Source organism: Aspergillus ruber (genome assembly GCF_000600275.1).
Source record: "Aspergillus ruber CBS 135680 unplaced genomic scaffold scaffold00020, whole genome shotgun sequence".
Classification (NCBI taxonomy): Eukaryota; Fungi; Ascomycota; class Eurotiomycetes; order Eurotiales; family Aspergillaceae; genus Aspergillus; species Aspergillus ruber.
This window is the reverse complement of record NW_024467316.1, coordinates 80,965-108,456: the sequence shown is the minus strand read 5'-3', so window position 1 is coordinate 108,456 and position 27,492 is coordinate 80,965. Positions and strand designations below refer to the sequence as shown.

At 49.9% G+C, this 27,492-nt stretch overlaps 11 protein-coding genes across 11 annotated transcripts; 6 read left to right on the top strand and 5 right to left on the bottom strand.

Annotated features, from left to right (window-relative positions):
- Positions 1 to 1,408: 1,408 nt before the first annotated feature.
- Positions 1,409 to 2,624, top strand: yth1 (cleavage polyadenylation factor RNA-binding subunit YTH1). Its single transcript, XM_040782316.1, has one exon. It carries the CDS (start codon positions 1,566 to 1,568, stop codon positions 2,328 to 2,330), a length of 765 nt encoding a protein of 254 aa, XP_040637311.1. The 5' UTR covers positions 1,409 to 1,565; the 3' UTR covers positions 2,331 to 2,624.
- A 246-nt stretch (positions 2,625 to 2,870) lies between these two features.
- pst2 (putative NADH-quinone oxidoreductase Pst2) lies at positions 2,871 to 4,021 on the top strand. The gene is made up of 4 exons (XM_040782315.1): positions 2,871 to 2,957; positions 3,011 to 3,096; positions 3,153 to 3,549; positions 3,599 to 4,021. The coding sequence occupies exons 1-4, from the start codon at positions 2,931 to 2,933 to the stop codon at positions 3,698 to 3,700; spliced, it is 612 nt and encodes a 203-aa protein (XP_040637310.1). The 5' UTR covers positions 2,871 to 2,930; the 3' UTR covers positions 3,701 to 4,021.
- A 147-nt stretch (positions 4,022 to 4,168) lies between these two features.
- On the top strand, positions 4,169 to 6,805 carry npl4 (nuclear protein localization protein 4). The gene is made up of 5 exons (XM_040782314.1): positions 4,169 to 4,395; positions 4,480 to 4,610; positions 4,666 to 6,094; positions 6,160 to 6,271; positions 6,379 to 6,805. The coding sequence occupies exons 1-5, from the start codon at positions 4,297 to 4,299 to the stop codon at positions 6,384 to 6,386; spliced, it is 1,779 nt and encodes a 592-aa protein (XP_040637309.1). The 5' UTR covers positions 4,169 to 4,296; the 3' UTR covers positions 6,387 to 6,805.
- An 89-nt stretch (positions 6,806 to 6,894) lies between these two features.
- On the bottom strand, positions 6,895 to 8,536 carry EURHEDRAFT_516567 (DUF2417 domain-containing protein; the record flags this gene model as incomplete). Its single annotated transcript, XM_040786488.1, has 2 exons — positions 6,895 to 8,316; positions 8,375 to 8,536. 2 exons carry the CDS (start codon positions 8,534 to 8,536, stop codon positions 6,895 to 6,897), a joined length of 1,584 nt encoding a protein of 527 aa, XP_040637308.1.
- A 1,267-nt stretch (positions 8,537 to 9,803) lies between these two features.
- On the top strand, positions 9,804 to 11,259 carry ppe1 (putative ribosomal protein/carboxylic ester hydrolase (Ppe1); the record flags this gene model as incomplete). Its single annotated transcript, XM_040784596.1, has 3 exons — positions 9,804 to 10,003; positions 10,144 to 10,997; positions 11,054 to 11,259. The coding sequence occupies 3 exons, from the start codon at positions 9,804 to 9,806 to the stop codon at positions 11,257 to 11,259; spliced, it is 1,260 nt and encodes a 419-aa protein (XP_040637307.1).
- A 323-nt stretch (positions 11,260 to 11,582) lies between these two features.
- EURHEDRAFT_404031 (putative transcription initiation factor TFIID subunit) lies at positions 11,583 to 14,359 on the bottom strand (the record flags this gene model as incomplete). Its single annotated transcript, XM_040780279.1, has 4 exons — positions 11,583 to 12,633; positions 12,684 to 13,542; positions 13,602 to 13,716; positions 13,745 to 14,359. 4 exons carry the CDS (start codon positions 14,357 to 14,359, stop codon positions 11,583 to 11,585), a joined length of 2,640 nt encoding a protein of 879 aa, XP_040637306.1.
- Positions 14,360 to 15,432: 1,073 nt separating this feature from the next.
- EURHEDRAFT_482074 (mediator of RNA polymerase II transcription subunit 11) lies at positions 15,433 to 16,220 on the top strand. Its single transcript, XM_040785513.1, has 2 exons — positions 15,433 to 15,550; positions 15,619 to 16,220. The coding sequence occupies exons 1-2, from the start codon at positions 15,467 to 15,469 to the stop codon at positions 16,063 to 16,065; spliced, it is 531 nt and encodes a 176-aa protein (XP_040637305.1). The 5' UTR covers positions 15,433 to 15,466; the 3' UTR covers positions 16,066 to 16,220.
- On the bottom strand, positions 16,133 to 17,476 carry cap2 (F-actin-capping protein subunit beta). Its single transcript, XM_040782313.1, has 5 exons — positions 17,414 to 17,476; positions 16,896 to 17,275; positions 16,557 to 16,826; positions 16,453 to 16,500; positions 16,133 to 16,400 (listed from the first exon to the last, which is right to left on the bottom strand). The coding sequence occupies exons 1-5, from the start codon at positions 17,440 to 17,442 to the stop codon at positions 16,327 to 16,329; spliced, it is 801 nt and encodes a 266-aa protein (XP_040637304.1). The 5' UTR covers positions 17,443 to 17,476; the 3' UTR covers positions 16,133 to 16,326.
- Positions 17,477 to 17,595: 119 nt separating this feature from the next.
- mph1 (3'-5' DNA helicase) lies at positions 17,596 to 21,192 on the bottom strand. Its single transcript, XM_040782312.1, has one exon. It carries the CDS (start codon positions 21,156 to 21,158, stop codon positions 17,736 to 17,738), a length of 3,423 nt encoding a protein of 1,140 aa, XP_040637303.1. The 5' UTR covers positions 21,159 to 21,192; the 3' UTR covers positions 17,596 to 17,735.
- Positions 21,193 to 22,395: 1,203 nt separating this feature from the next.
- On the top strand, positions 22,396 to 23,098 carry EURHEDRAFT_378962 (uncharacterized protein; the record flags this gene model as incomplete). Its single annotated transcript, XM_040779119.1, has 3 exons — positions 22,396 to 22,495; positions 22,547 to 22,861; positions 22,923 to 23,098. The coding sequence occupies 3 exons, from the start codon at positions 22,396 to 22,398 to the stop codon at positions 23,096 to 23,098; spliced, it is 591 nt and encodes a 196-aa protein (XP_040637302.1).
- Positions 23,099 to 23,772: 674 nt separating this feature from the next.
- Positions 23,773 to 27,173, bottom strand: EURHEDRAFT_404026 (uncharacterized protein; the record flags this gene model as incomplete). The annotated part of the gene is made up of 2 exons (XM_040780278.1): positions 23,773 to 26,872; positions 26,974 to 27,173. The coding sequence occupies 2 exons, from the start codon at positions 27,171 to 27,173 to the stop codon at positions 23,773 to 23,775; spliced, it is 3,300 nt and encodes a 1,099-aa protein (XP_040637301.1).
- Between the last annotated feature and the right edge of the window lie 319 nt (positions 27,174 to 27,492).

Sequence of the window (27,492 nt, the reverse complement as noted above, 5' to 3'; positions counted from 1 at the left end):
TGATTATTGGATGATTCAAAGCTCGGCCGGGATAGTCCGCAGGCATAAGTGCCGGGACAATGCTACTATTTTTGTACAAAATCTCATTTCGGTGAATAATCTCATGGCGATAGATGTCACTTTTCTTTTCTCTCAGCCTCAATTTGAACTACCGGATGTGGATCTTTTCTGGATGCTCACGGAGACAACAGCGTGTTGGGAGACATCGTGTCGCCCTGTGAGAGAACAGACATTACTCAGACCACCTTGACCGGACCGGCTGATCGTGATTTGAAGGGACCCAGACAAGTCTCAGATCGCAACTAAATGAACTAGTGAACCTATGAGAATCCCCCAAAGCCAAGCCAGTTGTGACTTGATGGGAATTGGCTTTTCTACAAAAGATGTGTTTGCTTTTTCCTGCTTATTTCTGCTGCGCCTCGTTGGAAGAGGGAGACGCGATGTCGACCGTGTGGGGATAATGCAGGCCATGGACTAGCGATTTGCATCCCCGCAATGGCTGAAATCGCATTGCGCCTAACGGAGCACGGAGGATGCCGTATGGTACTTTTGCCTGCACGAACATATCACGTTGCACCTACTACTGTCGCGCGAATTTGCGGTCAATGCTGGGAATAGAAGGAGAATGAAAAGGGTAGACCGGGACTGTCAAGTGAAACGATTTGCATCGTGGCTTGATGCGATGGCCTGTGCATCGATAATCTATTGGCCACCACACTAATGAGACTTCAGTGAAAACTTGGCAGAAAATCAGTATCATTGGCAGGCAGCCTGTCGAGTCTGTCGGATTTGTCAGGTGTACTTCCAACTAACTAGTTACTCGTCCAGGGCATAGTTCTATGAGAACCATCAATTGGGCGACATGGCACCGCGCTGGACACACTCCGGAATACTTCATACAGTTACTGTGTCCTCTATAGGTCTTTGATACCTTGTGATATCCTGAAAGGCGAATACACTGACCCATAAGCCCAATGCATCAACACGAATCGGGATCACTAGGCCCGTACTCCATACAGTACTTTTGGTGATCGTCTGAAAGCAACTGTATGCTGGACGGCCTGTGGATGTCAATCAGGCTTCACGGCTCGTAGTGTGGGATGACACTGTAGCGCGTGCCGTGTATGATTCTATCGGGTTCTAGAGGGACAGCGTAGTTCTGCGGATTTAATAAGACCGAAAGGGAAATCTGACATTTCTGCCCGAGGAACCTGGCAGTGATTTTTGATATATGTGATTGGCTGCCACAGATTTTGCTATTCAATTTTCCACCGCCTTCCGTATATGACATTGCTGCTTAATCATTAAGGCTACAACTGATAATCCTGTCACAGTTGCTGTCTTTTCGTCTTGTTCTCTATCACAGCTCTGTTTTCCTAATTACGCGCAAAATTTGACCTCAAATTATTGTTTCCCCTCTTGTGCCTGTATTGGTAAAATTGTTATTATAATAATCATTTGGCAGAAAGGCCCAGTTTGACTTTGCGCGGTGCTATCGCTACGCAGCCCCCTCTAGCTTTCCGCATCCCACGGGCACTTCCACCTTCCACACCAGAAGAATCAGCATGGCAGCAGACGTTGGATATGCGGCCTCCAGCATCCTGTCGACGGACAACGCCCGCAACCCCGAATCCAACTCTTTCTCCTTCACCCCGTTCCTCCGGAATAGTTTCGGCTTCGGTCTCGCCAGCGACGTCCCTGTCTGCAAAGCCTACAGCGAAGGCCACTGTCCTTTAGGGCCTGCCTGCCCAGATCGCCATCCCACTCCGACACGTGTTACCACATCTACGACCACGGCGTCGGGTCTCGCCCCTTCGACTACACACGGCTCCCTCGTTTGCAAGCATTTCCTAAAGGGGCTCTGCAAGAAGGGCCTGAAATGTGAATATCTACACGAATACAACCTTCGGCGCATGCCGGAATGCCAGTCTTTCACACGATCCGGATACTGCCCCAACGGCGATGATTGTCTATACCAACATGTACGGGAGAACGCTCGCCTTCCGCCATGTGAGAATTACGACCAAGGATTCTGCGAATTAGGTCCTCTGTGCGCAAAGCGCCATGTCCGACGCCGTCTGTGTCAGTATTACCTTGCCGGGTTCTGTCCGGACGGTAGAGCGTGTCCCGATGGTCATCCTCGTTGGAACGAACATTTGCCAAGACCGTCATTGCGGGTGGAGAAGACCGAGGAGGAGTTAGAGCGGGAACGATCTTTAATTCGGGATGAGCAGGAACGCGAAAGGGAGCGGGAGCGTGAGTGGAGGAATGAACGAGGTCGGGGAGGTGGGTTTATGCGTGGTCGGTTTCGTGGTCGGGGGCGCGGCTGAGTGGGTTCTGGTTGTATGTATGGAGAGCAGCATAGTTTGCAGATTGATTGCATTTAGAGATACCCAGGAATTGACTTTTGATGCTTTACTTTATGCTACCTTGGAGGAATACCATGCCATCACTATTTCGGAAAATGAGTCTCTTAATGACATCATGACGGCACCGCGTGCGAACAGCTAATTCTTAGCCATCATTCCATAATCTCGTATAAGCGCCAGTAAGCTGAGTAGAGCAGAGGCAGACCGCATATCCCATTATCAGATCATCCGTAATAATCCCCAATCCCGAGTTTGCCATGCTGAATTGCGGTTTCGGTCCATTTGTCAGATCTCCGTAAGAATCAACTAACCCATCAATGCCACTGCTTATTGGCCAACAACCAAGCTCTGGAACCAGTTGGAAGTGGGTAGTGGGGTCATCTGTAATCGATTACTGAGCTTCTCTCTTCCACTGCTGTTGTACACTAATATTGGCACAAGATGAGGGGCTCCTATATATTATGGGTCGTCCGCCCTTCTTGTTCTTCTCTTCTCTCCTCTATCCCCATCATCCACTTTAATCCCCCTCAATTGCTCCGTTGAGATACCATACAAGTCACCATGGCTCCCAAGGTTGCTATCGTCTTCGTATGATGGACCCTGCCTCTCTGCTTATTCTTTTACCCGCTGACCCGATCTAGTACTCGCTGTACGGCCACATCGTCCAGCTGGCCGAGGCTGAGAAGAAGGGTATTGAGGCCGCTGGTGGCCAGGCCGACATCTACCAGTAAGTTGATACTCTAGTCTAATCCCGACCAAACAACAAAGTTAACCACTCAATAGGATCCCCGAGACCCTTCCCGAGGAAGTCCTCACTAAGATGCACGCTCCCCCCAAGTCCGCCCACCCCATTGCCACCCCCGACGACCTCCTCCAGTATGATGCCGTTCTCTTCGGTATCCCTACCCGTTACGGTAACTTCCCCGCTCAGTGGAAGACCTTCTGGGACCGCACCGGCGGTATCTGGGCTACTGGTGGCTTCTGGGGCAAGTACGCCGGTCTTTTCGTCTCCACCGGTACCCTCGGTGGTGGCCAGGAGTCGACCGCCATTGCTGCCATGAGCACCCTCGCTCACCACGGCTTCCTCTACGTCCCTCTGGGCTACAAGACCACCTTCGCTCAGCTCTCGAACCTGACTGAGATCCACGGTGGTAGCGCTTGGGGTGCTGGTACCTTTGCTGTAAGTTCTTTCTCTGTTATTGAAATCACCAGGATGCTAACATGCATAGGGTGCCGATGGCTCTCGCCAGCCCACTCCCCTCGAGCTCGAGATCGCCGAGGCCCAGGGTAAGGCCTTCTACGAGCACGTTGCCAAGGTCAACTTCGCGTGACTGCATGGCGGCCGGGAGCCGAAGCCTGAGGAGTCCAAGTCTGAGCCTGCAACTCAGCCAACTAAGAAAGAGACTGCCCAGCCTGCTTCGAACAGCCAGCAGCAACAAGGCACTCAGCAGCAGGAGGAGAAGAGCAAAGAGGGGCCTTGTGGTCTGCCTAGGAAGTGTACTATTCTCTAATTGGCTTTTGATCAGGATACCCCTTTGCTCTATTGCTCTTTGTTTCTGTCCGTCTGTTTTTGCCTTGGCGTCTATTATGAGAATATGATAATATCGATATATCATCTCAGTAATATAATAAAATCAAATACATACGCCGTTTAATAAGGAAAAAAGTCTGGAGCAAACCATCTCGTAGCTGTAGTAGCAAATACCATAGCATGCTTTTAGGCACTAGTCGGCGGGGCGTATTGTAAGGCGGTGTGTCACCGGCGATGACGATAGAGCTCTCCGTCTGCCTTCATTTCCCACAGTTTGACATCTTCTATCATGATTCCATAAAGTATACCCGTCTTTGATTTCATCCGCCATTGGAAATCGCGAAATCATTCATAGTATATATTCCGACAGCCCTCCCCTCCTAAACACTCTTCAACATGGCCTCTAGGCCGATTGTCCTACGATTCGAAAGCCGCAACGGCCAATTCCGCTTGAACGTCAGCCCAGAGGAGCAGTTCCCATCATTACAGCAGAAGGTACGGTTCTCCCTGCTCAATATTGCGCTCGCGGGAGAGTTGTAAAGCTTGGTCGGTGGGTTGCTGACTTTCATTGATGGTCAGATTGTCGAGAAACTACCCCAAGACGTCGAATCTGCGTCGATTGCCCTTTCCAACAAACCGATCGGAACCGGTGGCGATGAGAGGTTATTGAATAGTTTGGGGGGTATCTCTGTTGGGCAGGTTGGCCTCAAGTGAGTCTCCACATGGGCGGGGAGGAATTGGTGCAGTGTGCTGATACCTGGGAAGCCATGGAGACAAGCTTTTCCTTGATTATCAAGACAAATCTTCACAGCAGGGAAATGCCCAGTCTGATACCACCCAGCGCCTGAACGGGGCTCCTCTCACACAGGACGAGACAATCAGTATCCGCCCGCAGGCGATCAAAAACCCCTGGGAGGTCGTCAAGCAATCGCCGCTCGACAACAACTTGGACAAGAAAGATGGGAAGATTCCTCGCAACCGGGATACGAAAATGTGCAGGCACGGCCCTAAAGGCATGTGCGACTACTGTATGCCCCTCGAACCCTACGATCCGAAATTCCTAGCCGAGAAGAAGATCAAGCATCTGTCATTCCACTCCTACCTACGTAAAATCAATGCCGCCGCCAACAAACCCGAATCCGGGAGCTCCTACATGCCACCTCTCAACGAACCGTTCTACCGTGTAAGACAAGACTGTCCGTCCGGTCACCCGCAATGGCCGGAGGGGATTTGCACCAAGTGTCAGCCGAGCGCAATCAGTTTGCAGCCTCAAGAATTCCGCATGGTCGACCATGTGGAGTTTGCCACTCCGGATTTGATTAACAAAATTCTGGACTTCTGGCGGAATTCGGGGGCTCAGCGGTTGGGTTTCCTCTACGGTACCTACGAGGAGTACACAGAAGTTCCACTTGGGGTCAAGGCAGTGGTGCAAGCCATCTATGAGCCGCCTCAGGTGAACGAGCTTGACGGTGTGACAATTCAGGAATGGGAAGATGAGAAGGAGGTGGATGAAGTTGCGCGTATGTGTGGTCTTGAAAAGGTTGGAATTATCTTCACGGATTTGTTGGACGCTGGTCAAGGAGACGGGACTGTGGTCTGTAAGCGCCATGTCGACTCTTACTTTCTCTCGTCTCTGGAAATTGCTTTTGCTTCTCGGCTGCAGGCTCAATACCCAAAACCCACGAAATGGAGTCGGACTGGCCGCTTTGGTTCGAATTTCGTAACCTGTGTGCTCAGCGGTGATGACCAGGGAGCCATTACGATTAGTTCTTACCAGACTTCGGTCTCAGCAGTCGAAATGGTGCGAGCAGATATCATCGAACCCTCTGCAGAACCATCCGTCATGCTCGTGCAGTCAGAAGACGACAACCCCGAAAACAAAGCACGGTATATCCCCGAGGTTTTCTACCGACAAATCAACGAGTATGGTGTAAGCGCCCAGCAGAACGCGAAGCCATCTTTCCCAGTGGATTTCCTTCTGGTCACCCTTACACACGGTTTCCCAACGGTACCATCGCCTCTCTTCCTCGAGAACACCTTCCCTGTCGAGAATCGCACGCTTGTTGGCGAGAGCCAGGAGTTGAGTCATATTGCCAAAAAGCTCGTTTCCAGTGGCGATCCCGCGAAGGTGGTTTTCGCTGTATCTGACTTCCATCTTCTATGCTTCCTTCATTCTTTGTCCACGTTTAGCAAGGTAAGGCGACACATAGGCCAGGATTGCATGGGTTTTCGCTAACATACATGTTTCCTCTCCAACAGGACGAAGAAACCCTCCTCTGCCGCGTCGCGACATCCCATTCCCCTTCAGAGGGCCTCCAATTGATAAACACCCCCGGATGGGCGACTTTGGTTACAATCCTTCAGGAAAGTGGTGAGCGCCCCCCTAAGCGGCCCCGGTCACCTCCTCGCCCATTCCCACCTTCTATTAGGTCCCAGTCACCAAAGACAGAAAGCGATCAGCTTGCTAAGAGGTTCAAGGGAGCTAGCCTAGAGTGACGGGTCGATTTCGCTGTTTCGTTTTGTTTGCCTTGTCTTTCTTCGAAATCAAAGAAAGGGCCCTATCACGGCACAATGCTTGCCTTCCGAATCGATCGAACGACATTCATCGTCATGCTTTTAGTTCCATACCATACTGTATTCTCACGAAATTATTTCGTACACGGTCATTTGTGGTTGGGCTTGAAGAAGGGCTAGGGCAACAAGTATCTTTCCTTTTCCTCCCTGTATGAGAACTTCATGTCTCCTGGGAAATATAGATTTAACTCATGTATAGCACGAAAAATGGGTTTTACTTCATTGTTCGTGGTCTCGGTTGTAGTGTTACTACTTGCAATGTAGTGAGGTATTAATGGACATAGCATAACATTAGAGAGCATAATGTACAATGACGCCAATTCTCCGTGCCCAAAATAGATACATTTTATGCATAAATCACATATCACAAAACAAAAACATTTTACAATTTATCGCAATCCTATCCCAATTAGAGGGAACTCAAACCTCAACCAACTCGCGCAATCTCTTCTCCAAAATAGCCCTCCCCTCCGCAGCCCTCCAAATCTCATGTGGCGCACCCCGAACAATATCCCAATCCTTCAAATTATCCGTGATCTTAGTAAGTTCCTCCTGCTTCTTCGCCCACTGGTCATTCCTCCGGACTTCAGTCCCAGAACTAACAACCACAACTGGCGTATCAGGCATCTGGACATGTTGCGCCGTGCGGATTTCAGAGTACGTGATAGTCTGCGCGGCGAGATTCTCTTGTAACTTGGCGCGGATGAAGCTACCGGTTTGATACGCGGACCGGCCGAAGACGCGGTCCTCGCGCGAGCGGCCCTTGAATATTGCGCCGGCGATTCTGTCCAACCCAAGTGGGGAGATGATACCTCGAAGCCAGATGACGAAGCCGCGGCCGGGCCTGCCAAGATCCTTGAGGAGGTCTTCGTGTAGGGTATCGATGAGCAGGAAGCCCTTGACTTCGAGAAGATGGCGACTAGCGAAGATACGACTGTAGATACCGCCTACACCCGCAGAGACGAGGATCCAAGGCCCCTCTTCGCCGGCTAGGGCGAGGGCCTCGGAGAGGGCGTCAGAGGCCATTCCGGCGGAATGCGGGGAGGGTGCATTGTCAGACCAGGCGAGACCCGGACGGTCCCAGTAGCAGTAGCGCTGAATGGAACCGTTTTGGTACGCGTCGTCGATGAAGGGCTGGAGGGATTGTTCGACTGGTTCTTCGCCGCCTTCGATGAGGATGGTGGGGATCGGGTCACCCTTGCCGTTTTTATTGGACGTTTCGCCGACGCAGGTTAGGTGAACTTGGTAGGCGTCACCGTGGACGAGGTATTTCTTGCCTGGAACTTCGAGGGAGGCGTCCCGGGCGCGGAGGATGAGGGTTAGCGTGAAGAGAATTGAAACGATAGCCAGGACGCCCATGATGACGATTTCGATCAAGACGGCTACCCATTCTCCGAGTGGTCGGCGGGTTTCTTCACGGCCGGTGAGTCGTTCTTCCTCCTCGCGCTTGCCCCAGCCGACGGAGTGGTTTTGGATGACGTTGAATAGGGCGATGAACGTGGCCCAGACTACTGATGCGATTCCGACCCATCCTTCCTCAACACGGAGACCGGGGACTCCAAGGATGATGCACATGTCGACGAGGAGGAAGACTGAGATAATGGCTCCCCAGATTGTCATTGGCTTCGATGGAATGGAGAAGAATAGCAATGCGATAACGAGGTATCCGGTGGTCAACGTGGTATAGGCAAACGGGAAGAAGCCGGAGCCACGGGTATGCAACACTGGCGGGTTGACGAAGAGAGAAACGAGAAGGAATGTCCACCAGACGAAGCTGATGGCGAGGAATAAGGCTGATAATCCTCGTAGGGCTCGTATGCCCCAGATGTTGTATGGGGAGACCTATTAAGAGGTCAGTAGATACTCGTCGGACAACATTATTATCTGGAATGATACTCACAGCAGGATCGTCAGGGCTCAGATAAGCCTGGTTATCTCGTGGTAGCAACCGTGTTCGTTCGTCTGCCTCTTGTTGCTGTCTTGTAACTGGCTGTTCATCTTCATGATCCTGCTGGTCTTCTCGGTTTCCATTGTCGTTATTCTTGCCCCAAAGCGAAACCATCTTGCTGCGTAAGTGATCTTGGTTCAGTTGAATTGTATTGAGGAATTGCAATGCTTCTAAACCCCAATCAATATCAGAGCAGAGAGATGAAGAAGAAAAGTAGTATCGAGTAAAGTATGTAATAGTGGCAGCGACGTTGACGTCATGGCATATAGACAGGATTAATCCTCAGCATAACTCTATGCGTTCCACTGGGATGGTGAGGTCATCAACTATTCATGAGACACGTGATTGAACACATATCGATAATAGCCGCACCTTAGATGCAGCTCTTCACCTGTTCTTCTCTCGATCGATACGATATCTGCGATGATCTTCAATCGAGGGCCCCGACCCTTGGTAGCGCAGGGAACCCTTCCGAACCATTGCTCTAATCTCCACAACGGATCTCAACAAGAGACCCTCAGTTACCTTTTTGGGCACTGAAGAGCGATATTCAGAGACAAATTGGTCTCTTCTGCGCAGACTGCTGGGATGGGAGAACATATATAAGCGTACCATGTTGAATGGGAAGAAGTTCTGTATAAGCAGGGCCAATACACGACGCCAGGACTTCCGTGCCTGAGGGACCGGGACTGTTGCTTGAACAGCTGCAAGGGTAATTTTGATGCTGGTATGCCGATTCATGTGCCCAAGTGTTCTTCGATGATCTCAAGGGCCACCACCTATACTATAATCTGAGATGTTATGTATTATTCTGATAGTGGCCAAAATTTGTATACTCTCGATATATCATAATACAATATAACCATCCTAATCTTAGTGCTTCTCATGCTGTACTCGCAACAAACAATGGAATCCGGTTGGAAGACCCCGAGTAAAGTTGCTTTTGGGATTATGACGCCAAGCACTTCAAATCCCTGTGTACCTTTATAGCCGATCCAGATACCGAGAAAAATAAAATTACAATGATGGTTCAAAGGAGATGTAGAAGAATCTAGGTGAAAATGGCGGGGTGTTTTTAAAGAGGAAATCCATGACAATACGATACATAATTACATACACGCATTTTCACGATTACGATGACTTTGCTATAAGGTAGCATTTCTGCAGATTAGAGAAAAAGAAAACACTAGCAGAATATCCTTAAGTTCCCTGCTAGCTAATCAAAACATATATCAATACAATGGAAAGAGATGCCATCCTCGACCCAGAACCACAGCGGATATCCCACTTCAAACGAACATCTCCAAATAACAACCCGACCTAACACAACAACCATAAAACCCAACACCACAACAACCCACCAAGATCCTCTAACTCACCCATGAGTGAGCTGCAGAAATCCTGCGCTAAGGCAAAACTGGCTAAACTGCCTTCCGAAGCTCCCTTGATTTTTGAGCAGCCAGCCGGGGGGTCTACTATGCATCCCATCGGGGAAAGCGATAATGATAGTTCTGATGCGTCGTCTACGGCTACTGCTGTTCCATCGCCTACGAGGCAGTTGTTTGCGAGGCCAAATCGAGGGTGCGTTTCTTGCTTTGTTCCAGGCCAGTGGCATAATGTATTGCATTGTATTGTTTCCAGAATGCTGCTGGTCTATCATAATTGACTGCTGTGTTGCTTCAATAAACCGGATTCCAAGCAACAGATGCTAACACCGGCAGATCCCAAGCCTCAACATCCCTAACCTGGGCCGACTTCTTCACCCAAGAACTGCACCTCACCCAAACCATTCCCTCCACAAATCTCCGCATCGCCCACCATATCTACTTAATTCCACCCTCAAACTCAGGCCCCCTATTCGTAATGCACCACGGCGCCGGCTCCTCTGGTCTCTCCTTCGCCGTGTGTGCGGAGGAAATCCGTAAAATCCTGCCCAAGGCTGGTGTTTTGTCCCTGGATGCGCGGGACCACGGGAATACGGAAGTTGGCAGAATTGATTCTTCTGCTGGGGACGGCGATGTGGATATCAATATTGATTTGTCGCTTGAAACGCTTAGTCGGGATTTGGAATTTGTTATTCGTGAGACGCAGACGAAGATGGGCTGGGAGACGCTCCCAGATATTGTCCTTGTCGGACATAGTCTAGGAGGCGCTGTTGTTACTGATGTTGCTAAGAAGGGTGACCTGGGTCACAAGTTACTGGCATATGCTGTTCTCGACGTCGTCGAGGGTTCTGCGATGGACGCCCTCCAGAGCATGGAGAAATATCTCGCAACACGCCCAACCCGCTTTCCATCTCTGTCATCCGGAATAGAATGGCATACGCGCTCTCGCACAATTCGTAACAGGACATCAGCTCGTGTCTCTGTACCTTCCCTTCTCTTCGAAAAGGGTACACCCACTGATCTCTCCCGCCCTTGGGTCTGGCGGACGAACTTAAACGACACGAAACCATTTTGGGAGAACTGGTTTATTGGGCTCAGTCGGAAGTTCCTTGAAGCACGGGGCGGGAAATTGCTCATCCTGGCAGGGACGGATCGGCTGGATAAGGACTTGATGATTGGGCAAATGCAGGGTAACGTTTACCCTTTCATTTGTTGATTCATGCCTAAAGCTGACAACAAAGTGAAGGTAAATTCCAACTCCAGATCTTCCCTGAAGCGGGACACTTTATACAAGAGGATCAGCCGGCTAAGACGGCGCAAGTCCTTGTGGATTTCTACAAGCGGAATGATCGCAGTGCTCTGGTGCTTCCGCCTAAGGTGGCTGATATACAGGCTTCTACGGCTATGAACAAGGGTGTTGGTGGCCAGCAGGGTCCGATACGGAAACCATGAGGTGCACAGTATATGCGTGAACGAGATCTAGTCGGAATTTTTGCTTATTAATTTCGAATGATAAAGATCAAGCTACTTCATTGAATAATCAAAAATATACAAAACTGATCAATCCCACTCCCGTTTCTATAAGCAGTGCCAGGACGCCGTTGAATTCCAGCCACCAAATACATGAACATTTGTTACGCTAATATCATGTTGAGAAGGCAAACGCACTTCTAGCAATCTGAGCCAAAAACAGAATAAAGAAAATGGGAAAACAGAAATCGGGTATCCGGCGCCATATATCGCATGCAAATCAAGCATTAAACTCACACCCGCCATTACGGAAGATAAGAGCCCCCGGCAATGATCAAGTTCATGTTGGTGAATTTCACCCTGTAAACAGGACTTTTCTTGGTAGGGAACGCGCTGATTTGATCCGGCGTAACAACCACGTCCTTGCCCTTCTTCTTGCCCATACCCGGAGCAACAGAGCTTGAGGTCTGCGCACCACCTGAAGGATTGCCTCCGTCGACCTTAGTTCCAGCTCCGCCTTCACCGACAACACGACCTTGAGATGGGTCTTGCGCTGGGCCAGTGACGTCCCAGACGCGAACGGTTCCGTCTGCGCCTCCAGAGACTAGAACCGTTGACTCGACACTCCAACTAAGAGACCAGATGCCTCCCTTCCCGTGGCCACGCATGCGCTTCAGGAGTCGTCCTGGAGCCAGGTCCCACAGGAAAATCGAGCCGTGGTCATCTGCAGATGCCAAGAGTCTTCCATCTCTGCTGCACGCTAATGCGGTGATGTTTCCAGTGTGGCCGGTGAACATACGCACAGCGTTACCGGTGGTCACTGCCCACATGCGGACAGTATGATCGGAGCTGCCAGTAAAGACATATGCAGAGTTCGGGTGGAAAGCCACACAATCCACATCCTGATCATGCCCAACAAAGATACGTTGTTGACGGATATGATCGGTGACCCAGAGACGGGCGGTCTTATCATGCCCCCCTGTTACAAAATAGTGACCGTACGGGCCCCATTGAAGATCCCACACCGGTTGATCATGGCCCTTGTAAACAACCATGCACTGCCATAAGTCAAGAGACCAGAGGCGGATCGTCTTATCAGCGGAGGATGAAAGCAACCAGCGAGCATTGGTTGGTGCCACAGCATTTTCGGATCGTGTGGCTGAAGGTGCAAATGATAGTGCGTAAATAGGCCCAGAATGTCCAATCAAGCGACGAGAATTGGATGGAGGGGTGTCATCGACGTTATCGTAAGTCGATGGAATTCTCTTGCCGTCCATACTCCAAACTCGGATGTAGGATTCTTGCATACCGGCTGCGACAAGCATATTATCATCGGAGAAATCTAAGCATGTGATTCTGTTTTCCTATTAGTATCCGTTCGATATTGTAGGGGCCACATGACTTACCCATCATAGGTGTTGTGGAAGGTAAACATGCAGACGCTAACAGCTGGGCCAACACCACCAGTCCGACCTTCAATTTTGAATCTATCACGATTCTCCTTGACGTGCTGAACTTCCATAGCCACGTCCCGGGCAGTCGATGGAGGGTAAGGAATGTCAGCCCTAGTGGGGGCGTCCTCATCTTCCTCCTTTTTGATCATCTGGTCAAACTCCTGAAGGAGCGTGTTACGACCAGGTCCCGGAGGGTTCTTTGTGTCCTCGTCCACGAGCTCGCCTCGCACATCGGTCTCCAAGTTTTGCTCCATCGGGAGCTTCCCCAGTTTTAAACGGGGTAGCGTCCCCGCCATGGCCGGGTTATCACCAGTATAAGCAGATCCTGGGTGATGACCTGGAATACCTTCATCCTCAGCAGGGAATGTTTGACCCATGCCAGCTTGGCCCAGCATGGCAGCAAAACTGAATCGGTCATCGACCGCGCGATCCCGCGTAAGGATTGTACAGTAACTACTCAAAAGAGCAGACATGACAGAGCCACCTTCCTTCTGTTTGCTCTCAAGGAACTGCATAAGGTTCCCAAATGCCGGGTTACTAAGAATCAAGCGATATTTGTTGTTGCGATATAACTTAGCGGTCGAGTTGTCCTGGACGTGTTCTGGAAGGCTGATCGGTTCGAGAGCGCGCACATCCTCCGCATGCTCCGGCAGGAAGAGGTTCTTGTTCACGTCGAAGAATTGTCGGGCATCTTGCGGGTAGAAAGAGGTGACCATGCTGATAAATGTGTAGACGAAGAGGGGCCAAAGGACGCGTTTGAGTTCCGGTTTATATAGATCAAGGTTGTCTTCAACCCAGACTTTGAGTAAATCTAAATGACCGTTTGCATTAGCCACCTACCACTTGAATCTATGCTCGACCCTCACTTACCAAACCCAAGTCTGTATTTTGGGCGTGCATCTTCCCCAAGAGGAGGCAAAGGACGCCCGTCAATCTCCTGATTTGCAGACTCCATCCGAAGCATAGCTTCAGTACGACTGTATCCCTTTTTGGCCAGATAGTCGATGACCTACGGAAATAGACATGTCAGCACGGATCAAGTTTCGCGTGTGTATTCTAAAACAAAGGATTTCAGAAAAACCAAAACGCGACAAAGTATAAGCAGCAAGCAAGAAATGCGATAAGGTTATTGAGACCTTGGGGATGATCTGCTTCATGATATCAACAGGTGTAGACGCTCTAGGGTTCTGTTCTCCCTGTTTGGCTCTCTTTCTCTGCCTCATGGTGTTCCCTCCTCTACCATTAGTAGAAGCAGCCTCAATTCCCACGTAGCCAGCACTAGCCAAATGCCTTGACTGGGCGTTCCCATCTTCGCGGTTCACAAGTCCTACCCTTTCCCCGACAGGCTTTGTTGGGAATCTCGGGTAGAGGGGACGAAGTGATCTCACATCGGCAAGACTTGGGGGATCAGCCCACCCGCCTGGCCACAACGCTTTCCTGTGTGTAGTTCCCTTGACGACTTCTTCGCTGGTAGCTGTCGGGGAAGAGCCTTGTTCGGTAGCACTTTGGTACTGTTCCTCAGCGCCCAAAGACGAGGTCTGCGAAGATGCGTACCCATCCTCGATGCGAGACGATGTATAACTCCCTTCTCCACAAAATGAAGCTGTCGCAGAAGGAGCCGCAGTCATTGTGCTCGAGGAAAGCCCGTATTGGTCATGGCTGGTGGTGCTGGCCCTAATCTTGCTCTTCCACATTTCCTGGTCTTTCAAACATGGAAAATATTGGCGTGTATGGTAGCGAATGGGTGAAGGGATCAGGAGAAAGAGAAATAAAACAACCAGAGAGATGGTGCACAACAGAAGTTAAGAGACGAAGTGGGGGAACCAGAATCGACGTAGATGGAAACCCCAGCGGCGGGAGCGAGGTCAGGTGAAGGAAAGTGCTAGTACTCAAAACACAATACATTCACAGTGAAGCGCGCGGGGTATGGGTAGTTTATCCTTCCTTTCCTTTCCTTTCTCATTTTTGAAGATACACACCCGAACTACTCCAGACACGCACGAAGCAAGACTTGTCATGATGACAGGGAGGGCAGCTTTTTCTCTGGACCTTCTCCATGCCTCTTTCCATGACAAAGAGCTCGCTTGACATTTCAAGATACCAGCAATGACCGGTCATCCCATACTAGGTGAGAAGAAATGAAAAAAGGGCGAATATACGGCGCATAAAGATTTAAACGCAGAATTCGAAAATGACAATGCAAAACAACGCACCAACGACCATTCAACGCGAAAAAGGGATGTCCAATGAAACCACAAATCAATCAATATCAACTTACTATCTGATTCAAGTTCTGCTGCGACATAGCCCCACTTGGAGGAGCCGGTGGAGGGCCCGGAGTCGGCCCTGGAGTTGTCGCTGGCATCGACTGCTGGGAAGGCATTGACATTCCTCCCCCGCCAGGCCCGATACTTCCACTCCGAGGAGCAGGGCTCGGGGCCCCACCTGGCGCTGACATGGCGCGTGGTAATTAGTTACGGTGATAGGATTATGCTAAAGAATAAAGAAAATAATAAGCGACTGCAGAAGGGGGCTTTAAACGAAGGATGTAGACGTGGTGATGGATAGACGGAGGTTTTGCGAGCTTGCTTTTCTGATATTGCACTATACCGCCTTCGGACTAGCGCGTTTCCCCAGGTCTTGCACGTGACGGCGTGCGGAATTCCTGTTCAAGAGCTTCAATCAATTAGCTTTGCACTGTTTTCAATTCTCAGAATTTCCAGTAAACAATCAGCATGGCGGAAAGCAAAGAATTAGACAAATTGGACCAGAAGTTCTCGTCAGCTGACCGCATCCGGCAACTAAATGATGTGGACAAGGTAAGAGCTCTACAGGCTCCATCGCATTCATACAAACAGAATCACCAAATAACACCCCGTACTCATAGGACGTCGCAAAGCTCATCCACTCCGCCGGCCTCGCCGTCCAAGCTCTGACGAACGCCAAATATGAAGATTCCCCCACAACAACGACAGCAGACACATCCCTCGACTCCCATAAGTCCCGCTTCAAAGAAGCCACCTCGCAATATTTCGCCCTCCTCTCTTCGATTGATGTCCGTCTCCGTCGCCAAGTCTATGCTCTAGAAGAAGCTTCTGTTCTTGCTCCAGAAATTGCGTCCCGGACCGGTGAGGGGGGTGCCGCTGGTGGGGGAGGTGCGGGGGTTGCGAATCCGTTGGACATCAGTTGGTTGAATAGTAGGAAGGATACTGTTGGGAAGGATAAGGAGGCTGAACTTTGGGCTGCTGCGAGGGAGTTTGTGGAGCAGATTGGCAATCCAACTTCAACGGAATTGGTGAAGGCAGAAGGGGGACAGAAGATGGAAGTTGATTGATTGTCCGCTATTGGGAAGGGAGAACAGACCTCCTTTTACTACTTCATGAGAAACCATATTTTTGATACCCTTTTGTTTTAAACCAAATAGAAACGCATCTGTCCGTGAAATGGCACAGCAATATAGCTACAATAAAATTCAATTTATGTACTAGGAACAAAACAACTTGGATCACCAGGAACCTTTGAACACAAGCTACATATCTTGAAATTACGCTTGAAAAAGGAGACGCGAAAACAGCTCAATGTGTCAACAGACAGACTACCTCTGCAAGGACTTGATCATTTCCAGTTGAGCAGCCCTGTCCCTGTTTGTCTCGGACAGAGGAGCAAGACCTGGGATAATCATTAGTATTTTCAACAAAATGGAGAGAGCGGTATAACTTACTCCGGAGTTCTCCCACCACGTCCTTGGCCTTTCCAAAGTAGACCTCCTCTATCAGTTGGTCAGCATACCGAGACCCAAATTTCAATAGCTCAACAAAGACATACGCAACAAGTTCCTCATCTTCAATTCCATATCCTCAACTAGTCTACCAACGTTGGCAACGTGACTTGCATCTGACTCAACAGGCAAGTCCACCTCCACTTGACGGGTCATGTTGCCGCTGAGGTCCATCTCACCCAAGGTCTCGTTTCCGTTCGACAAATGGAGGATGACGGTGCTGGTGAGTTTATAGTGGGACATGCGTGCCCGATCGGTGGCTTCGAAAACGTGGATACTGTCCCATTCTCCGGAGCTCTTCGCACCCGGCGTAACCCCTGGAAGCAGATACCATCAGCATTCCCCCAGTACCATCGCATATATACCCCTCAGAGACAACAGCATACCCTTCTTCAAAAGGATAACACCCGCAAACCCATCATCCAAATCCCAGAAGTAAACACTCCCAACACCGCCCTCATAGTACAGATCACGGTAGACATCAAACGCCTCGTTGGCCGCAACCTCGAGCTTCCTCACCCGCTCACTGGGCACGGTTCCATCATCAAGCGGCGGATCAAATTCATTGCTCCAGGGCGATCGGTAGCTGTCACCGTCTCGGTTGTAGTCGCAGAGCAGGTAGTCGCGCTTGGTCTTCGGACAACGGCGAACCTCCAGGGGCTGGTCGACGGAGGAGAGAAGGTCTTCGGTGAGATCGGGGACGACACTAGCAATTGCCTGAAGGTTGCGCTTTGTGTCGCGGGGATTGAGACGCCGGAGGAGGTCCCTGGATGATTGAGGTGTTATCTGGTCAGCAACGGGATGCGGTAGAGGTGGGGTTAAGGCCTCGTGTTGTCTTTGAAGAGAATGGGATGTAATGGGGAATCATTTGACGGATTAGTTTCTGGGAATTGCAGTCACTCACAGCGCACTGTCGAATTGGGCGTCAGCCATTGTTGTGAGTGTTGGGGATGATTTGGGCTTCTGGATATTGTTGTCTTGTTCTCCGATGGGACCTGAGTTGGCGGAGAAAGGTGCGTGTGCAGAAATTAACTGCCCGTGGCATTTGAATATCCACTTTGGGCAAGGAGAGAACTTGTATAGTTGCTCTGCATGAAGAGTACATGAATGTCTATGTTTTGATAAAACAATAACCTGGGTATATATTAAATTTCCAACGCTTCAAAAGCCGACACAATACAAGAACCGGCCAACCAAGATTCATAACACAAAAAGATGCTCCAAACTCATTCATCACTATCATCATCCATGACTTTACGTCGCTTGCGCATGGGCTGACTTTCTACATCTGCCTGCTCAAAAAGTGTCTTGAGATCCGGAAAATCATAGTTGCTATCCAGATCGCTCATCTGCGAGGCTTTAGGTGGTTCTTGGTGGTCTTCCAAGAAAGAAAATAACACAGCCGGAGAAGGTGGTTCGTCATTGAGATCCAATTCCCCGTCGAGTTCGATAGACGGCAGATTTGGTTTAGATCTTTTGAAATGATTTGTTGGCCGTCTATCGCTCGGCTTCTGTCGGGTTGCTTCGCTGACAGGAGATGAACGCTTTGGAGGCGGTTTAGGTACAAGAGATAGAATATGCTTGTAACGCTTTTCGCAATCGGCATTCACTTTGCCCATATTTCGCAGCGTACCAATCATACGACGAGTCACCCTCCCATGTTTCACTGACTTCGTAGGCCTTGAGACATGCTGCAAATGGGGAAAGGCATCGTTCCGAGGATAGCGAATGAACTGTGGACTGGTGCCCCCAATATTCTGATACCGGTTTTCAAGCTCTCGTTGCTGGGGCGAAGTAAGCAACACTTCATCAAGCGCAGGCAACTCGACAAGCTCAGGAGTTGGCGTTCGAACACGCCTCTTGCTCTTGTTATCTCCCTTACTTTTCGTATTCCCGGCGAGGCTGGATGCTTTGGTGAAGCCTGTTTCGACATCATCTGGCATGTGGAATTTCTTTGGGGGCCTTTTTGGAGCTCGGCCTTTTCCTTTTTTTGGCTCAGGCAAATCTTGCTCTGCGTTCTCATCCGGTATGTCGATTTGTATTTTATCAGGTACAGGCTTCACGCCTGCCGGAAGGATACGAGGGGATGCTTCGTCATGGAAAGTGAATCGGGTGCCGCTAGCTATCATTTGCTGCATCTTCTCGTAATTATCTTTCGCCCTAATGTAGGATTCCTCTTCTTTACCCTGCATGAGAAGCAAGACAATGTTTCCGGACCTCTTACGACCGGTCCGCCCCATTCGTTGAAGCATGCGAATCGGGGAAGCAGACGAGTCATAGCAAACGATGAGGTCGACTTCACCAATATCTAGACCTTCTTCACCGATTGACGTAGCCACCATGGTGTTGTAAGTTCCCTTTTTGAACTTCTCAACGACGCCAAGTTGAGTCTTCTGGTTCATCCCATCTGAGCCCTTGGCGCTACTCTGTCCAACGAAAATATGTGGTCGAATCATGGGCTCGTATCTTTTCAATACTCGTGTGACTTCCTCGGCACTATCCCTGAAGTGCACAAATATCATGACTTTCGTCGCCGACTGACTTGATCCTTCGTCACCCTCACCAGCGTCCATGAAGTGGTTCAAGATAACCTGTTTGAGATATTCAAGCTTAGGGTGCCCAATGAATTCGGGATTTTTAACCCATGGATCAAGATGATTCATCAGTTTCTTGTAATGATCATCCTGGAAAATCTGGCGTTGGTACTTTCCACCCTTTTTCCCATCGACACTGGATTGAAAATGCAACAGATGGCGGTAAAAAGGAGTGATTCCATGGTATTTGAGCAGATCAATCGCATGGGCCAAACTCGCAAGAACTGTGAATATGGTGTTTGTTTTGGCTTTCATCCCCATGTTTGCGTTTCTGCCAGCATCCGATGCCATCCATTGTTGCCTCGCTTTGGTCAAGCCGAACGCAGTCAACATCATGGGATCCCGTCCCCAGTAGGCATTGAGGTTGCGAAGCTGGTCCACAAGAGGTTGCAACGTTCGAGAGAATAGGTCCATACAGAGAACCATTTCCTCTGAATTTTCAAACGTTTGAGTCTCAATGTCTTTGGAATGAACGTACTCTCGGATGTCAAGAGATTGTTCAGTGCGTATCTCGACACGTGCAATATCCAGACCATCGATAACTGCTTGTACAGATTCTACCGTCGAACCGGGCGTGGCTGTTAGAGCAAGAACTCGGAAGCTCTTGTTAAATCGGCGAAGGAAGCTGGCCACCTCCACATACGCGTAGCCACCGGTAGCACGGTGGGCTTCGTCGACGACTAGTAGAACAATACGCTTAGGATCGGCTATTCCCGTTTTGAGATCATTTACCAAGGTCTGCGGAGTCATGAAGAACACGCGCTTTGTCTTCCATTCTTCAGACCGTATCCCCGGCGCTGCTTCTCCAGTAAGCATTGTGGTCTGTGAACGTGGAATACCAGCGACGCCGAAGCATGCAGAAATCTGCTGGGCCACAAGGGGCTTTGTAGGTGCTACAAAGACAATTTGAGCACTTTTTGTCCAGCGAAACCAGTTTAGCATGATGGTTGCCGCTATGAACGTCTTTCCCAGACCTGTCGGCAGCGCCACTAGCAAATTGTGGAAGAGGCCATGTTGAGTTATATTGAACTGGTAATCTCTTGTCTTTCCCAGGTTCATAGGATAGACCCACGTAGCAGTGGCGTCGTCGTTCAATTTGTGGTGAGTAGGAGGCTCCTCCTTGCTAGGTGGAGAGAGGTTCTGTCCACCTCTGGGCGCTGGCCCCTCTGCATTTCGAGCAGCCATGCTGAACAATGTTGTTTGACGAAGGCCAGTAGGTCCATTTGAAGGACGGCCCATGCTTGGCCATGTCTGAGTTCGCTGCGCCGCTTGATTCGTTCTGGGTGGGGGAGATAAAGACGGCTCCGAGTCAAACGCATCCTCCGGTATATCGTCAAGGAACGAATCCGTCGAAACATTGTTATTATTGCTATTTTTGCCACTTGAAGCAGCGGCTGTTGTTGGTTGTGGTTGCGCTGGCTCGTGTGAAAACGAAGATGTAGCTGCCCGGGAGTTCTCCTCCTCGAAAGATTCGAGTGATGCCGCAATGGCGGCATCCAGTCCTTCATCGTCAGAAAATTCATTATCTCCTCCTCGCCCCCCATTACCTGTTGGTTTGTCAACTCTACCGCCGCCACTTCTCTCGTCGCGCACTGATGGAAGTGGTGTAGTCGTGGGGGGCTTCGGCGTGGGGGGCTTCGGATCAGGCTTCTTCCAACGAGGTCCACGGATCCTTTCAGGCGGCGATGGGGGTTGCGTTAGCTGCGTAACGAAGATATTTTCCTGCATGACGCTGTGTTTCGGATAGAAGGCCTTCAATTTGCGCCTCGAGTCTCCGTCAAATTCCCCGTATGCGCTAGGTGAGTGGACCTCATCATCATCTACGAACGAATCTGAGGCATATTTGTCCTTGTTGTCATCCCCAGAATAACGGAAGGAATCGGTCTGAGATCCCACACTTTCTCCATCCTGGCCATAATCTTCAGGTTCCAAACAACGTCGCTTCGCCGCTCGCGGGGTGTTTTCATTCGATTCCGCGGTTGCTTCGGAGGCTTCAGCAGCTAGGAAAGCATTGTCGTTAAGATGATCATCATAATCATCATCCAAATCGGACATATCGAGTCTGGCTGTCCCCCAAGTTCACTTCAATTCGTTCTAGCTGGGGTTAGGTTGGCAGAGACGCGTCGCGGTATCGCGATATCATGTGATTAGTTTGGTATGTTTGCACTTATTATCTTATCACCCCGGCCCTACAATATATCTCTGTTGTCTATTCGAGACGACTTCAGGCCGAGTATTGTATCCAGGAACAACAAGATCATCCGATAGATTGACAATATCATTCAAAGTTCAATTGAAGTATCGCTGAAGACGGCGAACACGGCCTTTCAGACACGCATGATCTACCTCAATCAAGCTCGAGGCCCTGATGTGTCCGAAGTGGTTAAAGGAGATACTGTTACCAGGGCTTCAGTAAGATGATTGGCTTTAACTTATTCCTTATTCTATAATATCAAAAAAAGATGGCAGGGTACTCAATTAGCCTTCAATGTTTATTGCTATTCAAGAGCATATCAGTCCTTACTGTAGCCTAGGGGCAATGGCGCTACTGAGAGATCACAGGACGTCAACAACATAAACTGAACTGAGTTTTTGAATGTGGCCAGGTAGGACTGGTTTAACCTGATTCACTATACATGTCACTAGCTGACATCTTCAGCTTTCCGGAAAACCTGTGACCGGCGTCAATAATGAGTCGACGTCTCGAAGAAGGTAACGCAGGTGAGAGGAGCTCTCATATAGCTATCAGACGGGTTCCTAGGCACCTAGAGTAAGCGATAATGTGATCTCAAACGAGAACTCTTTTTGCGTAACAGCCACGTCTTGCCAGAGAAATTGGCGGGAAAAACTGGTAATGAGAGCCGAAGCAAAAACACGCCATTAAGGGCTCACATAAATGAAGGTGAGGGCAGAAAAAGAATGAGTACTTGCTTTTGTAGATATTTGTACCTGAAAGTCCCAGAAGCAACTATGCAGCAGCTCCAAACAAACACTCGCCCTGGCAGTCTACAACTCTTCATGGATGGCTCAATCTTGGTTAGGCTTCCGGATTATCGCTCTGCACATTCCATGTTGCTGACTTGGTGTAATCCACAGTCCAGTCATTCCGGGGGTGCCAGTTCAGACGGCAATGGCGGATGTTACTCACGCATTTGGTTTTGGACCAACATGAGTTTGTCGCTTCTTTATCTTCTCTTTCTTCCTTCTTTCTTCTCTGTGCATCCGCTACGAACCTTCCCATAACATTCACCCCCTCTGTCTGCCCGAGTCAAACACCATACCAAAAGCCAAAATGAAGCTCACTCTCCTCATCCTCTCCTCCCTCCTCACCCTGGCCCTAAGCCAGGAAATCTACCCCAGCGTTTCCGAAAGAGATAGCTGCGTTGCCAGATGTATCCTCATCCATCCCACTAATGCATATACGACAATGCTAACAGCAACAGGCAATACGGGCGACTTCTGCTGTGTAACCCAATGCCACGACCTCCTCTGCGGCAACATTTACAACACCAACGACGCCATCCGCTGCATGACCGGCTGTCCAATCGGAGTCGGGACGCCAGAGCAAGTCGTCGCCTTATCCAGATGTCGTGAAGACTGTATCTTGAATAATTACTCTTCATCCTCGACATGGACGTCAGCGTCGTCGACTAGTACTGCCTCTTCCACGTATTCCAGCACGAGTACCTACAGTTCCAGTACCAGTACAAGCACATCCACCGGTGCAGCTAGCACCGCCACTTCTTCGCCTGCCAGTGGTATGTACATATTCTTGATTTTTGTGGCCGGCATTTTGTTCTGAGTTCAGCGTCTATATAGCGGAGACTAGTAGCAGCAGTACTAGCACTAGTACGAGTACGACTATCATTACGCCTACTGCTACTGGTTCTGGGTCTGAGCCTGAGAAGACTTCGAATGTGGCTGCGGTTAATAACTTGCGGTTCGGTGCGCTTGCGACTGGTTTTGTTGGGTTTTTACTGGCTTTCTTGGTGTAGACTGGTATATTGTTTATGTCTGGATTGGAGATTACAATAGCATGAAGTGGTTTTTGTTTGTTTGATTTTTTTTTTTTTTTTTTTCGTTGCAAATGAGTTATATATCCCGATGATGTTTGCTTTATTGTAATTTCCTAATTATATATTCAAACGATCGACGGTTATGGATCGCGGTGCAACATACGTACTCTGCATTCTAGCCCCCTGGTGACATCCTCCTGGCACCTTATTCAACTCAGTCTCTTCTCCATATCTACCAGGGACAACAAGGAGCGAGAAGATGTGTGCATCATTACATAGATTTCTAATTGTCTTTTCATTTGTTTCCTACTATGGTATTGAGACGCGAGAAATTTATTCAGACTACTACTGGGAATCATTCTGTCTATCAGCTTGAATATAATACTTGTGTTTGGGGGTATGTAACATGAGCAATATTATATCTGAGTTAGAATCGCAGAAACAAAATATGAGATCCCGATCAAACGTAAAATGTTCTTTCGTCAACCTTCAGTGCCACTGGCACAATGTATGATGTAGTTAGTTTAGTATTTGCCCAAGAAGCCAAATGGGACAATAACCCAAATTCCAGAACGCCGAAACAGATACATAATTATAGCATGCCCGCAAATTCATATTCCGGGTTTGTTACGAGAATTCACCAGATGCCTGGCCTAGACCCTGTCACGAGCAAAGTCCAGCACCTCACAGTCATCCTCAAAAAAACCATCATCCATATCAGCACCAGGGCTAGTCGATGGGAATGACGAGTGCTTCTTCTTCCTGCGAGTAGTGATAACAACCTCTTCGACATTGCCCGTACTGTTGCCCAGACTTATGAGGTTCTCCATGTCTCCTCCAAACCCAGGATGATGTTCGTAGACTGTATCCTCATCGCTATCGTCCCCGCCAGCACTGAATGGTCGCACATGTAACTTGGTCGTCGATATCTCATCACCAAAAACCCATTGACCAATAGGATCGGACAGCATCGAATCAGTTGCCTCGCTTTGAGGAGAGAGCACGAACAGATTGACCCTTTGATCAGTGTGGAAGGGTTGATAAGGGACGTTTGTCTCGATCTCCGCCTGCGAAAGGGGCTGGCGTGGAGCCTTTGACACAGAAGATGGCTGCGGATTGGATGAGGGTAGGGCTAAAGACGCGTGGACATTTGATTCCGGGATTGCGCTTGCAACAGGCATCGGGCCACAAGGATTCTGTAGGATGGCGGGCAACTTGTATTCAATCTCTCTGCCGCCAATAACAGACTGTAGGGACCGATGCTTGTTGGTAGACAAGGTACGTCTGATTCGATACAGCCGGAATGTTCCATTGTCAACTAGACCCAAAAATGGCTGTCCTCTGTGGGTAATCCACGTCACGCGAGATGCCACTGGATCACGGGCAAGTCCAGGAAGATGCAGGCGGTTTTCACCAACATGACGGAGGGTATTAACTGTACCAGTCGCTGCGCCCACAGATTTACTGAGACCAGCAGCGACAGCCTTGCCACTTCGCACTCCAGCTGCGGATGTAATCCCGAAGCCAGCCGCTGGGAACGCGGAGCCAGTGGATGGGGTGCGCCTGACTGCAGCAAGAATCGGTTGTGTCCTACCACCGACAAGCTTGAAGGCTGCAGATAACGGGTTTTGACCATTTGCTCGATCAGACAAATCATCTGCAGGCGAATTGGTGCCAGATGACTTGCCAGGGACAGGCCGTGCGCGACGGAAAGGCGGCCATTGAAACGCGCTTCTAGGCATGTCGAATACATGCACAGTGCCCTTGCGGGTGATGATTGCCAGTCGATCGCCTGTAGGGGCCGTCCAGATCACGTCAACGATACGAGATGTTGTCAATCGTGTATATCTGGCGATCTGTCGGACATTTGCACAAGGAACTGTCGAGTCTTCCGTAAGGAAAGCCCCTGCCCGGCAGTACTTGGTTTGCAACAGATCCCAGACATATTGCACGTCACCTTTCTTGCTTGCAGTGAAGAGCATAAGACCGTTGGGCGAGAATGAAAGGAAGCTACAACCATTTGGCACCTGGAATGTCGCGACCGGGTTGAAAAAGGCGCTCTTGTTATCGCCACCATCTTCTAATCGTTTGATGTCAATTATGGACACAAGGTCTGGTTCGGTGGGAGAAGCGGTCTGCGTGTCCTGAGCATGTGTGGGAGGGAAGGCATTGTAGCCCTGTTGAGGACCATCCACTGCATTTGCAGGGCGGCGACCAGATTGGTTCTGCGACTGCTCTTTGTTCCAGTAATTATTCCATGCCTGCATCCCCTGATCACCCATCCAGCGAGCGCCCCTTACGAGCTCTTGTGCGACACCCCTGGCCACCTTATCAAAAAGACTTTCGCCCTCACCGACATCAGTAGCACAGTTAACCGTCGGCCTCGACGGCGGGCTGCGCGTTTCAAGTCCGAAGACCTTTCCTTGGATCAAAGACGGAGGAACAGACCCATGCAGTGGAGACATATGAGTCGACGACGGTGGGACGATCGCCAACCACCTTCCCTTCAGAGCAAGAATGGGACTCTCTGAATTCGCGTAGCTGGGCGAGTCATTCCGAGAACCGTCTGGGTCAGTTGAGCTCGATGATGTGGAGTAGCGTCGGGCTCCTTTGGTTTGAACAGTGGTCCATGTTTTGCCATAACATTGATAGCCACCAGAGTCTGATGAGGGGTTGATGCCATAGATGTACACCTCCCCACTAACACCTGAGGCGAGGACCACAAGGTTACCACTTGTATGGAGCCTGAGATTACCGACGGGCCCCGGTGCGAAAGTAGGCATGCCAGGGATGTTTTCCAGGTAGGGAACAGGCTTGGTTGTGAAGAGTGTCGTAATATGCTCTCCGGTCCTGAGCGAATAGATCTCGACCCTTGTCTGGTAATACTTGGTATCCTCTTTGTTTGATCGCTTTGCGGCTACAGAGGAACCATCGTTCACCTCGGATGCAGCAGAGGAAGCATGGCCTTCATCATCGTTCGGGACACATGGTCCATGGAGTATGACCGCCACGTGAGGTCGGGTGGACAAGAAAGGGTCATGGGACAAGTTGGCTGTCAGCACTTTTGCTCCAATTACCCGACCATTGAGACCGGAAAGTTTTCCGATAAGGCGAGTCTTGCGATCCTCCATAGCAAGGACTTCCAATGCTCCATCGGTACCGGCTAGCAAAACACTGCCTCCCATCCGCGATGTCTTGTAAGACGGGCTAGGGATCGAGTCGAAGGCATAGAAAGAGTAGCTTCCGTCTGTAGAGGCCCGGCTTTGGCCTGAGAACAAGGGAAGATCCACATCGGGAGCGCCATAGAAATGGGCCTGTGGCAGGTGAGGCGGTGGAACCTGGCCATTATAGGGTGTGCTAACAGAGTGGCTCTTTTGCCTGTCTGTAGATTGCTGCCGCGATACGTTACTGTTGCTACTCAGATATCCGGTGTTGTAACTCAATGGTCTCCTTCGTGGAGGCGGGGATGTCGAAGAAGGGTTGCTAAATCCACCTCTCTCTGCATTGGTAGGAAAGCTCAGTGGCGAGCCACTGGCAAACTCCCCATCAGTGATATCAGTTGGCGGGCTCTTCCCAAAGGGGATGGACTTGGCCCATGTACCCGTACGATAAGCAATGTCGTTATCGGGGGTCTCTGCAAGGGAGCCGAGCGCATCTAGAACCGGCGACACGATGTGGTTTTCAGCATGGTGATTGAGCGAGGGATTTGGACACGACGACGGTTCGGTCTGCAGAGGCGGCGAGGGATCGATTCTGTGCATGAGAGAGTCGACGTCAGTGATCTGCCACCAATGAACATGGGGAATCCCTGCAGCGGAGATCCCCGGGATGGCGGATAAACACTCAAAACATACAGATCTTCAGCCGGAGTTGGCGTCTTCGTGGCAGCCTTGGCCGTTTTGTCCTTCCCCTTGGAGCCGTTCTTCCCTTTTTTCTTGTTCTTTCCGCTAGGTTCATGCTCTGGTGACGGTCGACTCGGATCCTGAGGGAACGGAATGTTGTCACCTAATGACCGGCTATGCTGAAACAAATCGTCCGATCCGGCCGGTGGCATTCAAGTGGAAGGTGCCTCAAATGAGGCAAGATGGGTTCAGTAGCGAAGAAGCCGCTCTCAAGACCCTTTTGAGGTCTGAGAACGGGTGTGTAGGCAACTTCGACGAGAGGAGGATTAACCGTGAATCGACGCGTTCCTTATCAACAACGTATCTGTTACTTGTAGATAACAGTGGCATATCAGCTTGGTGCTCGAGTATAGCCTCAGATTTATACCTACCAGGTGGTATTTAGTAGATGTTGGGATAGTTTGGAGAGAGAAAATGACGTGAGTTCAGTCTAAAGCAACTGAACGAGCAAGCAAGCGTATCCGGAGTAGT

Excerpts from the sequence above, each read along its gene's own strand:
- yth1 (XM_040782316.1), top strand. The coding sequence starts at position 1,566 with ATGGCAGCAGACGTTGGATATGCGGCCTCCAGCATCCTGTCGACGGAC.
- pst2 (XM_040782315.1), top strand. The coding sequence starts at position 2,931 with ATGGCTCCCAAGGTTGCTATCGTCTTC. Across the intron at positions 2,958-3,010 it reads CCAAGGTTGCTATCGTCTTC|TACTCGCTGTACGGCCACAT; the intron begins GTATGATGGACC and ends GACCCGATCTAG. Across the intron at positions 3,550-3,598 it reads GGGGTGCTGGTACCTTTGCT|GGTGCCGATGGCTCTCGCCA; the intron begins GTAAGTTCTTTC and ends TAACATGCATAG.
- npl4 (XM_040782314.1), top strand. The coding sequence starts at position 4,297 with ATGGCCTCTAGGCCGATTGTCCTACGATTCGAAAGCCGCAACGGCCAA. Across the intron at positions 4,396-4,479 it reads TCCCATCATTACAGCAGAAG|ATTGTCGAGAAACTACCCCA; the intron begins GTACGGTTCTCC and ends ATTGATGGTCAG. Across the intron at positions 4,611-4,665 it reads GTTGGGCAGGTTGGCCTCAA|CCATGGAGACAAGCTTTTCC; the intron begins GTGAGTCTCCAC and ends ATACCTGGGAAG.
- EURHEDRAFT_482074 (XM_040785513.1), top strand. The coding sequence starts at position 15,467 with ATGGCGGAAAGCAAAGAATTAGACAAATTGGACCAGAAGTTCTCGTCA. Across the intron at positions 15,551-15,618 it reads AACTAAATGATGTGGACAAG|GACGTCGCAAAGCTCATCCA; the intron begins GTAAGAGCTCTA and ends CCGTACTCATAG.
- cap2 (XM_040782313.1), bottom strand. The coding sequence starts at position 17,442 with ATGGCTGACGCCCAATTCGACAGTGCGCT. Across the intron at positions 17,276-17,413 it reads GCCCAATTCGACAGTGCGCT|GGACCTCCTCCGGCGTCTCA; the intron begins GTGAGTGACTGC and ends TCAATCATCCAG. Across the intron at positions 16,401-16,452 it reads CGTGGTGGGAGAACTCCGGA|GTCTTGCTCCTCTGTCCGAG; the intron begins GTAAGTTATACC and ends TGATTATCCCAG.
- mph1 (XM_040782312.1), bottom strand. The coding sequence starts at position 21,158 with ATGTCCGATTTGGATGATGATTATGATGATCATCTTAACGACAATGCT.